General features: G+C 38.7%; 1 protein-coding gene across 3 annotated transcripts; it reads left to right on the top strand.

Annotated features, from left to right (window-relative positions):
* The first annotated feature begins 2,504 nt into the window (after positions 1-2,504).
* Positions 2,505-6,755, top strand: LOC104612690 (uncharacterized). 3 transcript variants are annotated; one of them, XM_010280220.3, is made up of 4 exons: positions 2,505-2,836; positions 3,044-3,911; positions 5,481-5,607; positions 5,932-6,755. In XM_010280220.3, the coding sequence occupies exons 2-4, from the start codon at positions 3,081-3,083 to the stop codon at positions 6,495-6,497; spliced, it is 1,524 nt and encodes a 507-aa protein (XP_010278522.2). In that variant the 5' UTR covers positions 2,505-2,836; positions 3,044-3,080; the 3' UTR covers positions 6,498-6,755. The 3 variants fall into 3 exon arrangements, with proteins under 3 accessions (XP_010278522.2, XP_010278518.2, XP_010278517.2); XM_010280216.3 differs by having other exon boundaries at positions 2,506-2,836; positions 2,943-3,911; XM_010280215.3 differs by having other exon boundaries at positions 2,506-3,911.
* Positions 6,756-12,250: the final 5,495 nt, after the last annotated feature.

Raw genomic sequence — 12,250 nt, 5'->3', positions numbered from 1 at the left:
TTGGGGTTTGGCAAGTGGCTCAGTCTAGCTATTTATCATGTGAAATTCAACGTTTTCCGTCTTTTTTGGGTATTTCAACACATGCATCTTTTGGTTTTACTAGCTTTTAGTTACCAAATAGAAAGAAATTGGTTTTTGGATCGTCCTAGCTTGCTGAAACCTAAAATACAAGGTTTTATACTCTATAAATTTGTATTTGTACTTCTTCCAAACTAATTGAGCATTAGGTTCCATTTGGAAGGAGTGCAAATACAAATATGTAGAGCGCAAAACCTTATATTTTGTATGAATTTATAGTATACATATTTGTATTTATACTCCTTCCAAACTAAGTCTTAATTACCAATTTACATCTATTCATTGTGTGAGGGGAACACTTACTTCCATGATTTTGTAAGCCCACAAAGGGGTCATTGCTAACTGAGTGATAAAATCTCAGGTTGAGAAGTGTGAGAATGCAGGTCATGTTTGAGTGGAGACATATTGTGCGACAAATGCAAAGGTCAGGTCCACATCCAGCCCACTCTCCCAAGACCTAAGATGGTTGGGACTTCGGCCGGACCTGTTGGGACTCCGTCTTACACAAAAAGGCACATAGGCTTGAAGCATAGATAAGTACAGACCCACTCATACACTACTGAAATTTAATTAATTATAATGGATTAACAAGAATCTTCTCATACACTAGATTGATCAAGGAACCATTCACCCTAATAGATGAGGTCCCTAAATGGGTTTTTATTCTTTAATACCATCAAGCACGTACCCAAGAGAAGATTCAGGTCCTTTCATACCTGAGCTTAATTTTGTAATGAAAATATGACTCCATAAATCTATTAGGTGACTTAACATATCCAACATGAAATCTCTCTCTCTCTTTGAAAGGATAAAATCTAAATGACAATAAACTGAATGACATTGTCAAGATAGGCAATCACCTTTCTTTTGATAATTGCAAGATCTTGTTTCCATTAAAGTAAGCTCTGGGTATGGGTTTATTTCGGATTTTAAATTTTCAAAATATCATGATGCATTGGTTTCTGTGTTATACTGTACAACTACCTTCACGGGCAGTCTTTGTTCACAACCACTAAAGTTGAGCCTACATTAGCTTTTAGTTGCCCCCCCAACTCCATTCTCCATGCCTAAGGCTAAAATGAACTCTCCTTTTCCTCTTTACTTTCATTGGTCTGGGGTAACCTTAACTTTTCTACTTTCATTGGTCTACTGTAACCTTAACTTTTCTGTTTAATTCCTCCACATTTTAAGTAAATGGAGATGCTTTTGCTTTCTTCAATAGTACGTACGTGCGCGCCATTCACGTAAGTCCTCACCTGCTAATCCTTCCTGATCTCTCTCTGGGTCTGGGTCCTTCCTTGGAGTTCAGTTTTAATTGAACAAATTTACGATGGATCTCAATTAAATTCATGAAAGCCCACGCCCATATATAATCCTAGAGACCAGCTCAGCTTTTCTGACAGAATGGGGGCCCAATACCAGTATACCACCACCAGTGGCGAAGATCCATGGGTCACGTATTTGTAATCTGCTTTCTTTTTCTTTCTTTATTTACATCTCTGTTCCTTGAAAGCAACTGGACCCCCACAGACTTTATTTATGCAACCATCATAATCACTGTACCCAATCCACATCCACTTAATCCTATAATCGTGCTCTTAATCACGTGATTATCTGATCTTCATTAAAAATAAATCGAAACAATTTACACACACAGCATCCCAGTTTGATTGGACGGTATGGATTTGCAGGATGTGGGAGAAAGTGGGCCCATGTTGCTTTCATAACAACGAAAGAGAAGAAGGGAATATACGAATATTTTCCATTTTCCTTTCCCCCAATAAGGATGAGATTCAAACCCTGCGCTGAGTGTGGAGGGAGAGCCGACATGAGCGCACGGATTCCTCGACTAGCCCACTGGCAACTTGAAACCAATGCAACATCGGATCCGCTCTTGTGTACGGGCCCCAGAATTGGGCGTCTAATCGTCCGACACGTGTCTACTTCCAATGGTTTGCCAGCGCGTGGCATAAGGCGGGAGCAACGACAAGTTCAAAAAGTTAAAATTGATTGAACGCATAAATGGGGGATATCATAACTGATCTGATCGCGCATGCGCTGCTACAAACCCAAAAACCTTCATTTTAAATTATTTCCACAATGTCTCCGATACGATGCAGACGTGGCGGCATGTGTATTGTTGATGAGATTTTCCTTGGCAAATCAGGCACCGTTGGTTGGGTGAGAGATCAGGAGTGGTTGAGCAACCTTCTGATATGATCCACGTGGCTCATTACCTAGGTCAAAATAGTTTCTAACTTTTGTCCGCGACATACCGCCATACCGGTCTCCCAAGTCTAAAAAGCTAAGATCGTAAAGATCTCTAATTATCCGACGTGGCGCTACAAACAAAAAAGAAAAAATAAAAAAATAGCTACAGTTAATATTCAAACCTTAAGAAGAAGCATCCACGCTTCTGCGTCTCTGTCTGTGTTTCTCTACAGAGCTTCATCAACTGGATTTCCTGCTTGGAGATCTTCACCTCAGCTCAGAAGCTACCTCTCTCCTTCATTTTCACCATTTTTTCATTCCAAATCCCTACCTTTATAAGTTCTCCTTTCACTTCAGTATTTCACTTCTCTCTCTCTCTCTCTCAAGGTTATCTCCATTCTTCCTTCTATATAATCCTCTGTTTTTCTTCTCTCTCGAGCTACTTTCTGTTTCTGGCTTCCTATGATTTTTATAGATTCTGTTGACCACAGATGAGTAAAGCTGCCAAAGTCGCCAAGTTTCCAAGGAAATTCTGAAGTTTCTGAAGGTGAATTAATCTCTTACACTAACAGTCGTTTTATCTTAAATGCTAATTACTGAAAACTGGAACACTCTTCTTAAAAATAAGCGTTTCAGTCTTTCAAACCTTTCAGCATTTCCGTTTCTCTTGATTGCTTGCTTCCTCATCACCCCTCTAGATCTCCATAGATCGATCCAGAACAATATCACTATTCTAAGGTAAACTTTCTTCCAGTTTCCTTTCTTCTCTAAGTTTGTAATTCCTCGAAGACATGGCTTCGTTGCGTTCTGGCCCAATCAGCGAGTCGATACGGAGGAAACCTTTTCTTATCGACAAGAGACCTCCGATGCTGAAAGATTTTCTCAGAGACGATCTGAATTCATGCTCGTCGAATGGCTTTCAATCCTATCCTCGACGTTCATGCTGTACTACAGTTCGAAATCTTCTCGACATAGATTTCAAATCCAGGGAATCCAGTCAAAGGCGAAGATTAGTCAGAAGTCGGTCGAAGGCTGCTTCGACGACAATTTCTGCATTACATAAGGCATCAGAGGCCGTGCTTGCCGCCGTAAAGTACTTCCCATTCTCCCCTATTAATAAGTCTCCGTCAACGCAGCCGCAAAACCGGCCTAAGGTGGGGATCCTACCGAGAAGCATCTCCCGGAGATTGAGACGGAGTTTCTGGAGAAAGACCGACAAAGAAGAACACGAGATCATTGTCACTGTTAGGGTTAAAGACATTCTACGGTGGAAATCATTTCGAGATTTAATCGAAGACAGCGAGAAACCCTCGGATTTCTCTCCCACTCCTCTAAACGAGAAGGCGAAACCGTTGTGTTTATCTTCTTCTCCTCTCCCCAGAACTACCACCACTACCACCACCACCACCACCTCATCCAGCATAACCAGTAGTAGTAACAGTTGGGCTGATAGCGATTTCACGTCGGATTATTTACAGTCATCCAGCGTTAGTTCTGAGTGTTTGGGTGAAACAGACGGTGAAGATAGTAAAAGATGCTTATCGTCGGAGAAGCAGACTTTCAACAACAAAGCCGGTGAGGGTTCCATGGAGACAACAACTACCTACTCTGTAGATGCTAAGGTGAGCTATTATTTAATGCTTCGCATGCAAAAAATATTTTCTCTGTCTGCTGGTGCTGGTGAGACCTGCTTTGAATTTGATACGTTTGTTCAAGCTTCCCGTTTTTAGATTCGACTTCTATTGTTCACTGTCTAATTTGTTTAACAATTCAGTCCTCGAATCGTTCTGGTAGTTCAAGGACATTTTCGTAATTCAAGCAATCCTGAATCCTCTTTCTCATGATCCCTTCCCTTGTTTTCTGTTTTCCACTATTTCTTTTAGTTTTATCTTCCGAAAATAACTAGGGAAGAAAGGAGGAGGCAGCTGGTCTGCCAAGGCATTCACGTGTGCAGTATTTCTTTACTATTGAAAATATAAGGTACATCTCGGATTACCAAAAGAAACTGTGTCGTGGGTCCCAAGTACTCTTAAAGCCAAGTATCCTGCAGCCTGTCTGTCTGGATGCGGGATCCACGGCGGCGAAACTCGCGAGACTATTAATTTTATTGTTACAAGAGACAACATTTTAAAATCAGTATCTCAGCTTTTCACGCCCCCCTAATGAATTCGTCTTCATCGTCAAGGGAGACAGGTTGTTGGTCATATTAATTAAAAAAAGTAGGAGGGTACTCTTGTAATTCAACCTTTATTCTCTCCGCCACCATCTCTGTCGGTGGGTGAAGACTGAAGAACGCCGATGGCTTCATACAGTTTTGAGTATTAAGCTCTTCGATTTCTTTTCTTCCCTTCCTTGATTTCGGTCACACCGTTGGTTAAAATTCTCTTAAACCAAAAAGAAATTCTTTATTGTTTTACAGTTGAGACTAGAGAGCACCTGGACCTGATGTTTTTGATTTACATGGTTTGATTTGCTTATGGACCTCTGTAATTACGTAAAATAGGGAAAAGTTTGGTGTCATCTTACTTTAATTATAGTTAGTTAATTAATCTTAGAAGAAGCTTCTGTGATATTGCTCTAATTAAACATTTGATAGAACCGATTAGAACAAAATTAGAGAGGACAAGACGTCAAGACAAGACCCAGATCCAACTGTTAGGCCTTACCTGTGGCCCCTCGCTGACCAACCTATAGATCTGGATTTGGTTGGGACGAGCTCAACCGTTTGATTTGTTAACTATTTTTTGCTCTGTGTGTCTGTATCTCTGATGGGATTCGCTGATTGAAGTGATTTCTGCCTTGAACTATTTGGCGTCGGCTTTTTATAATTAATTATATAGACATGGATCTATCAGGGCTCTAACATCAAGACTGTACAGACTGTAGTTGCCAAAAAAAGACTGTAAGTTTGTGGAGTTTTGAATGCCAATGGAGATAATAAAATATTCTGATATCCAACAGTTTTGCTTCTTTTTTTCCTCGCACTGAAACTACAATTCTGTAGCTCTTCCTGTCAGATTCTAAAATTAAAAAAGAAAAAAAGAATCCAACCCACTGGATTTTGCATGGATCAGGCTTTACTCGAAACATTGTTCCTTTTCTTTCTTTGGTGGTTTATGGTTATGTTTCAGGCTTTTAGCAGCTGTAGTAGTTCCCACTTGTCTGACATTTTTTCTTTCTGTAAATAACAGAGTGCGTGCCAGTACGAGGAGAAAGAGCAGTTCAGCCCTGTTTCAGTGCTTGATTTCCCATTCGAAGAAGAAGATGAAGATACTGAGACCCATTCGTCCTCTAACCAGAGTCTTTCAAACATGGACTGTACGTCACTCGATCTTCCCTCTCTCTCTTTTATTAATTAATTAATTAATTATAGCATGAACATTAAAGGGTGCCACCCAAGGCCAAAATGCAGAATCATGTGAGCTTCTTTATCCATTAACTAATTTTTCCTTCAATCCCCGAGAAGAATGAACTAATGACATTAGTATTTCAGTGATGATCACATAGTCATATCTTCACGAATTCTTTTATGGGGATCTTGTAGTGGGGACCATGAAAATGATGAAATGGTAGCAATGAGATCAATGATGCCATGGATTAGAATATGGATTTTAGGTTGACGTAAGAGTCTTTTATGTACAGGGGCAAAACAGAAGCTTATGCAGAAGATTCGACGGTTCGAGATCTTTGCTCAACTGGAACCAGTCGAGCTAGAGCAACGAATTGCCTTGGCGGAGCTCGATGACTCGGTGGAGTGCGCCAGCGACTCTTTCTCAATCTCTGTTCACGATGACACGGCATACCAAAGAATTGAGGAAGACGAAGAAGCAATTGAGGCAGAGGAAAGAGCAATGCGATTGTTCAATAAGCATATCAAAGCATCGAGCCAATTACAGAACCGAAAAGCAAGTATGGAACATGTTCTGCTAGACTTCTTTAGAAATGGAATCATGGGTAGAACTCAAGCAGAAGAAGGAGATGAATTTGAATGCGAGTTGTTGAAGGTGGCAAGAGATTGGGTGGATGGGAAGAAACAATATGAATTGGGACGGGGGTTTGGGGATGACAGGTCGGTGTGTGTCAGAGAAATGGAGAGTGGAGGACAGTGGAAGAAGCTTGAGGAGGAACAAAGGGAGCTTGCTGCGGAGATGGAAATTAAGGTTTGGGGATCTTTGGTAGACGAGCTGTTGCTTGATCTCTTGTCTTAAGAGATCCAACCAGTCAACAAAACCATTTTCTTTTCCTTAATCAAAAGAATCCTACCATACAGGGAACAGACTAGGTAACAAAACCCGAAGCACCAACTCAGTGCTCAAGGGAACAAGCAGGGCTCTACAACCACTGTCAGTGGATTGTGGCAATGTTCTTCAGGTTTCTTCATTTTTGGGATGGGTAGGTGAAAAGTGGAAACGATATACTACTTTGAAAACCCAAAGCTAAATATATATATTTTATCTTTTATTTAACTTCTTCATCGTCTTGTTCTTTCTGCTTGACCCACTTTTCACACCAAGGAAATGGGCTCACTGCCTTGGCACAGATTAGAAAAGAGAAGAGATGACTTGCGACAAATTCCAAGAAAGCAAAGTATTACATCTAATATTTATGCTAGATTGTTTGGCCAATTATGTGCATAAACTGAGAGATAGATCGGATTTCTTTCTCATAAAATTGGTTCTCAGTTCTCACACCGTAATCACAACACTTGCAACTGTGCATTAACATCTCAGTACTTGTATGTTTTCGTTCATGCGAAGATGTTCCCAATAGGGTTATACACAGTCTGGTCTGGAGAAGATCTTGGACCAAACAATAAATTATGATTTGAAAAATTCTTAAACCAAATCCAACCATTTTAGTATAGAAACCAAATCAGATCAAACTGTTCTATTATGGTTTGGTCCAGTTTGTAATACAGTTTGGGCCATTCTATTCGGCTTAACCCAATTAGAAAGCCTAAATAACATGCATGCCTACATAAAATAACGAATATAATTCAAATATTAAATTTAAATGTCAACAAAACTGAGTTTGGAAGGAGTAAAAATACAAATATATAGAGTGCAAAGCTTTGTATTTTGTAAAATTTTGCATGCATTTGCATTGTACATAATTGTATTTGTACTCCTTCCAAACTAAGCCCAACTATCACTTATTACCATTATATAAATTACATTCACACTTTCTCAAACATAAATAACGTCTTGGGCATCAACTTGCAAGTAAAAAATTAAAACAAACAACCATAATATATGAAGTTCTATACATACATACATACATACATACATACATACATACATACATACATACATACATACATACATACATACATACATACATACATACATACATACATGCATTAATAAATATATAATTAATAATTTGGTTTAATATAGTTTACGATTTGGTTTGGTTTCTAAAATTTAAAAAACCAAACTAAACAAAAAAAAACGATTTTAGAAATTCTCAAACCAAATCAAAGGCCAAACCAGACCAAACTACCAATTACTGTTTGGTTCGGTGTGGTTTGACAGTTTAGACTGTATAAGGAACACTCCTAGTTCCCAATGAACGGCTGAAAATGTTGTAATCAGGATGTAAAGACCAAATTTGTGAAGACAAAATCTGGATTCTAACCGAGTCCAGGCTGGTTTGCCCATCACAGTCATGGGTCAGTTTGGGCCAAGTTGGAGGCTGAATGAGCTGTTATAAGCTGGCATTTCCATGCCCATAAAAAATCAAGGATGCTAAATATGCTAAGTTACTAATGGTACCGGCTTCCAAAAGAAATTATAGATTTATAGTTGATTAATTTGTTTTGTTTCTAAATTCCCAATAAATTGAGTTGTAGGTTCGGTTAAGAAGGGTCTAGGCCCATTCTCTGTTATATGATAAGAGTGTACAGTGCTTGTGGCCAAAAGGCACAAAACCAGACCATTGCAACAAGGTTTGTCAATAACGATGCAAATAGAATGTAAATCTCGGTTCAGGATAAATTTGCACTCTGGTTCACTTTTGCTTGTATTTGACAATATTACATTTATGCATTGACTAATGATAGATCGATACATATTTACATTGATAATAAGATGTAAAAATACATTAATAAAAAAAGAAGTAAATTTGCATTCAAGTGGGCTTTTTATAAAAAAAAGCATATGTTTTATTGAAATTCATGTTTGCATCCATTACAGCTAAAAGCTTTTTATTTTATTTCTTTTTAATATTTCCACTACTTTATAATGGATAAAAATAAAAATGTTATTTATACTTCTTTTCTAAGTTGTACTGAATATACTATCATATATACATGACTACGTGTATAAATATACATTAATTACAATAAAGACATGATAAACGTCAATTCCTAGACTGGGCCTGATTGGGCTTTGATATGTTTACCCTTCCCCTTTGGGCTTTCTTGGTCTTGGGCAGCTCTGTAGGATAAAACCTTGGCAAGATTGTCAGTCGCCCTACCTAATTGCAAAGTTTGCAACCATTGCAATCTCTATATGTTAATATTCTAATACTTGGATCCATTTTCACGGTATCGAAGGCATAAGAAATTTTTTAGCTGGGGGAAGGGCAAGGCACTAGACTTATCCCTACATTGAGACCACATGTCATAATGTCGCATGAGTATGGTGGTCTTAGGCGGACGAAATAGGGAAGCCCAGGCCCAGGCCCAGGTCTTCTTGCTAGTCGTGTAGATTTATGGGATTCACTAATGCTATTTGGTTTGAAGGAAAACCTAAGGAAAGGAAGGGAAAGGTAGGGAAACCTTTACAACCCAAACCTTTTCCTTGTCTTTCCCTTCTTTTACCCTACCTTTTCCTTCAAACCAAATATAGCCTAAACGACCCAAGATCTCATTGCAGGTTATTGGGCCTTGAACCCATACGTGCATTATCGTTCCAATGAAGAAAAACTGAACTTTCACGCAGGCTTCTGATATCTAAATTCAGACTCGAAAAAAGTCAGTGGCCAACAAGGAACCGGAGCTGTAACATGCAAAGCTTTGACAAGCTTTCACCTGTTAGCTGTTGTATATCACCCAACTACACCCACACTCCACAGAAACTGGGTTCCCATTCTTTTACATATCAAGCCCTGGAAAGTATTCCTGATGGTGGGTGTCTGGTGTAGTACTTTTATCAAGCAACATAGACACCTCTCCCTCTCTCTCTCTCTCTATCTCTCTTCCATTGATGAATCATAATCAGTAATTGTAAACTGGTCATAGATCTTGTAAATTGAACCCTTTCGGAATGTACAAAAGAACGTGTATGTAACCCAAACGAGCATCTATCCTTAACTTGAATGGGGCTTAAAACCAAATCCAGAACTTGTGCCACACATTCGCAACTTATCATTCATTCATGTGGACATATTCCCAATGTGTGGTTGTAATGTCTTGTTGGTAGGAGTAGATGGGGTAACAGATGTGAGCGCTCTACCTTGACCTTAATAGATAGGAAACCCACTGCAGGCCATATCTGATTGATTTTGGTTGGGCTTAAGCCCCTAAACCTTGTCCCATGTATATGGATCAGCTACATGAATCCTGTTTCGCCATTCAGAGTTATTCAGTGCAATATCCATTATTGAATTATGGATGCATAAACCATTTATTAGATCGTTGTGTGTGAAATGCCTTATTTTTTTTTGGACAAAGCACGGAATCACATTGACGCCCCATAAATGCCCCACATGCACATCTCATCATGCACTGAGAACCTTCCGTACTTATCATGGGGAGATATTCCCTATACACGGCTGGGAGGTGCTGTGGGGTGCCGATTTAATTTTATACAACACACCAGCCAGAAACCTTACCAACCTTCCCCTTCTTTTTTCAATTCAAGACTCAATTATGAACAGTGGATAATATCCCAACTAAAATCAGTTGAAATTCAAGCCAGCGGGTTTGGAGCTAGCGATTCCTTGCCAGGTTAGATTTCAGACTTTAGAGAGATCTCCAACCTAAACTCAGATTTAACAAAAACAGGCTGCTGGCTGTTGCTATTATACCAAATACCTACCTACCTCTTCAGGCTTAGTGGTCCAGTGATCTTTGTGGACCTGCATTTTACAGAGGAAGAACTAAGGTTGAGATGTCTTCTTATTAGGGAGAATAAATTCAATACCTAAGACAACGTAGCTTTTCATTTATTTATTCCCTAGCATCTTGCAATCAGATCGAATATTTCTCATTTAGTACATTGAGCCTGTAGTTGTTAACCAGTCGATTTTGTTCTCTTTCAATGCTTTTGATTGATCCAATACTAAATCCCTAATCTATTTTGTAGGTTGCGAAGAGTTAAAATAAGTCGTTATAGGCCTCACCATCTCATCCCCAACCTCAACAGAACTATTAAATAACCTTAAATACACAAGCCAATTTTATACAAAAAGTTTCGTCAAGCACTTTTATAAACAAATCCATTATCAATTATTAATACACGATTTTAAGTTTTGTAGGCCAGCCATATCCGATTTATCTTGAACGAATTTCTATCAACCATTCAATTTGTTTATAATTTTCTTCTTTGAGATGAGCGGGTCAATTTTTTCTTCTTGGAAGGGGATAGGGATATTAATGAGTTAGTTCCATGGGCAGCGGAAGTATTTGAATAATATAGGGGATATTAAGGTTATATAAATAAAAGAGTACTTTTACGATTTTCAGAAATACTTTTAGGATTTGGAGATTTGTATTACTGTCGTCATTGAGAATAGCCTGACACCATGAATTAGATAAAACATAGAATTCCAATTTACACCATCTCTCCCCTAAGACTCCGTTTGGAAAGAGTATAAATACAAATACATACAAAATACAAGGTTTTGCACTCTTTGTACTCATTCCAAATTGAGCTTAAGTTTTGATTGATGCAAAACAGCAAAAATCCCCTTTCAACTTTCAAATCAATATGCAAATACACCCCTTTAATTTATTTCATGAAATAGAGATGTTAAAACTATAACTTATTTTGGATGTCAGTTTATAACAAATCCCATGCATGGCGTGGCTCCTGCGAAAAAGAAAAGGAGAAAAGAAGAAGGAAATATCTTTTGTCCCATACCAACAGGAAACCACAGCAAATTCCCCACAGTCGAGTCACGACCCCCACAGTAACCATGCTCGGGTTGCCTATTAATTTTGACCCATTCTTGTTGAGATTTGTCTCCAGCCATGGTTTAGGCTCACCGATACACTAAATTCTGAGAGGTAGGACATCTGGCTATTATTTTAAACCCTAAAATTTATTCTATAGGTGAAGAGGTGGCCACTTTATTAGCATGCATATACTTTGAACATGCAAGGCTTTCCTGCAAAGAGGGTCAACATCAAACCAATATTGTTCAAGGGTGTAATATTGTAGCCAAATCGGCCATAACTCCTTGAAAGAGACACTACTGCTTCCTTGTTTTCCATGTGACATAGCACAATTAAGTACGCAATTGAAGATTTGAATGAGAAAGATTATAAGTTAACCAATCTTGGTGAATGTTGAGGTAGGTTGTGGTGACAGCCCGTGCGGTTGTTGATGTTATAAAATCTCTAATAAAGAATGAACATTCACAAACTAGGTGAAACATGGTTCTCTCTTTCTCTCATGGATTACAGATCACACAGTGATATGAATATATGAATTATAATTGATAATATTTCCATGAAATAAAATTGTTTAGTACCAAGCTTGCCATACCCATAAAAGCCAGAGGGAGAGAGAGAAGTTAATTCGATATTGACAAGCCACCTTTGCCATTAAAGTAAGCGGAGCTACTCTTAACTCTGAAGCTCGAGTGGTGTTGCTGGTGCCAGTTGGAAATCCTTTTTTGGTGACTAACTCCAGCCGAGCTGTCATAGATTCAGACACTATTTAAAATAATAAGTTAGTTCTGGTGGCCCAAGATTTCAAGACAAAGTCAGTTGGGCTTCATTCCTACAACTGGG

Source organism: Nelumbo nucifera, chromosome 6, assembly GCF_055504915.1.
Source record: "Nelumbo nucifera cultivar China Antique chromosome 6, China Antique-T2T, whole genome shotgun sequence".
In the NCBI taxonomy this organism is placed as follows: domain Eukaryota; kingdom Viridiplantae; phylum Streptophyta; class Magnoliopsida; order Proteales; family Nelumbonaceae; genus Nelumbo; species Nelumbo nucifera.
This window is presented reverse-complemented; position numbering and strand designations above follow the sequence as displayed.

Bases quoted from the DNA above. Each gene is read 5' to 3' on its own strand.
- LOC104612690 (XM_010280220.3), top strand. From the start codon at position 3,081: ATGGCTTCGTTGCGTTCTGGCCCAATCAGCGAGTCGATACGGAGGAAA. The intron at 3,912-5,480 runs GTGAGCTATTAT...TGTAAATAACAG, and splicing joins CCTACTCTGTAGATGCTAAG to AGTGCGTGCCAGTACGAGGA. The intron at 5,608-5,931 runs GTACGTCACTCG...TTTTATGTACAG, and splicing joins GAGTCTTTCAAACATGGACT to GGGCAAAACAGAAGCTTATG.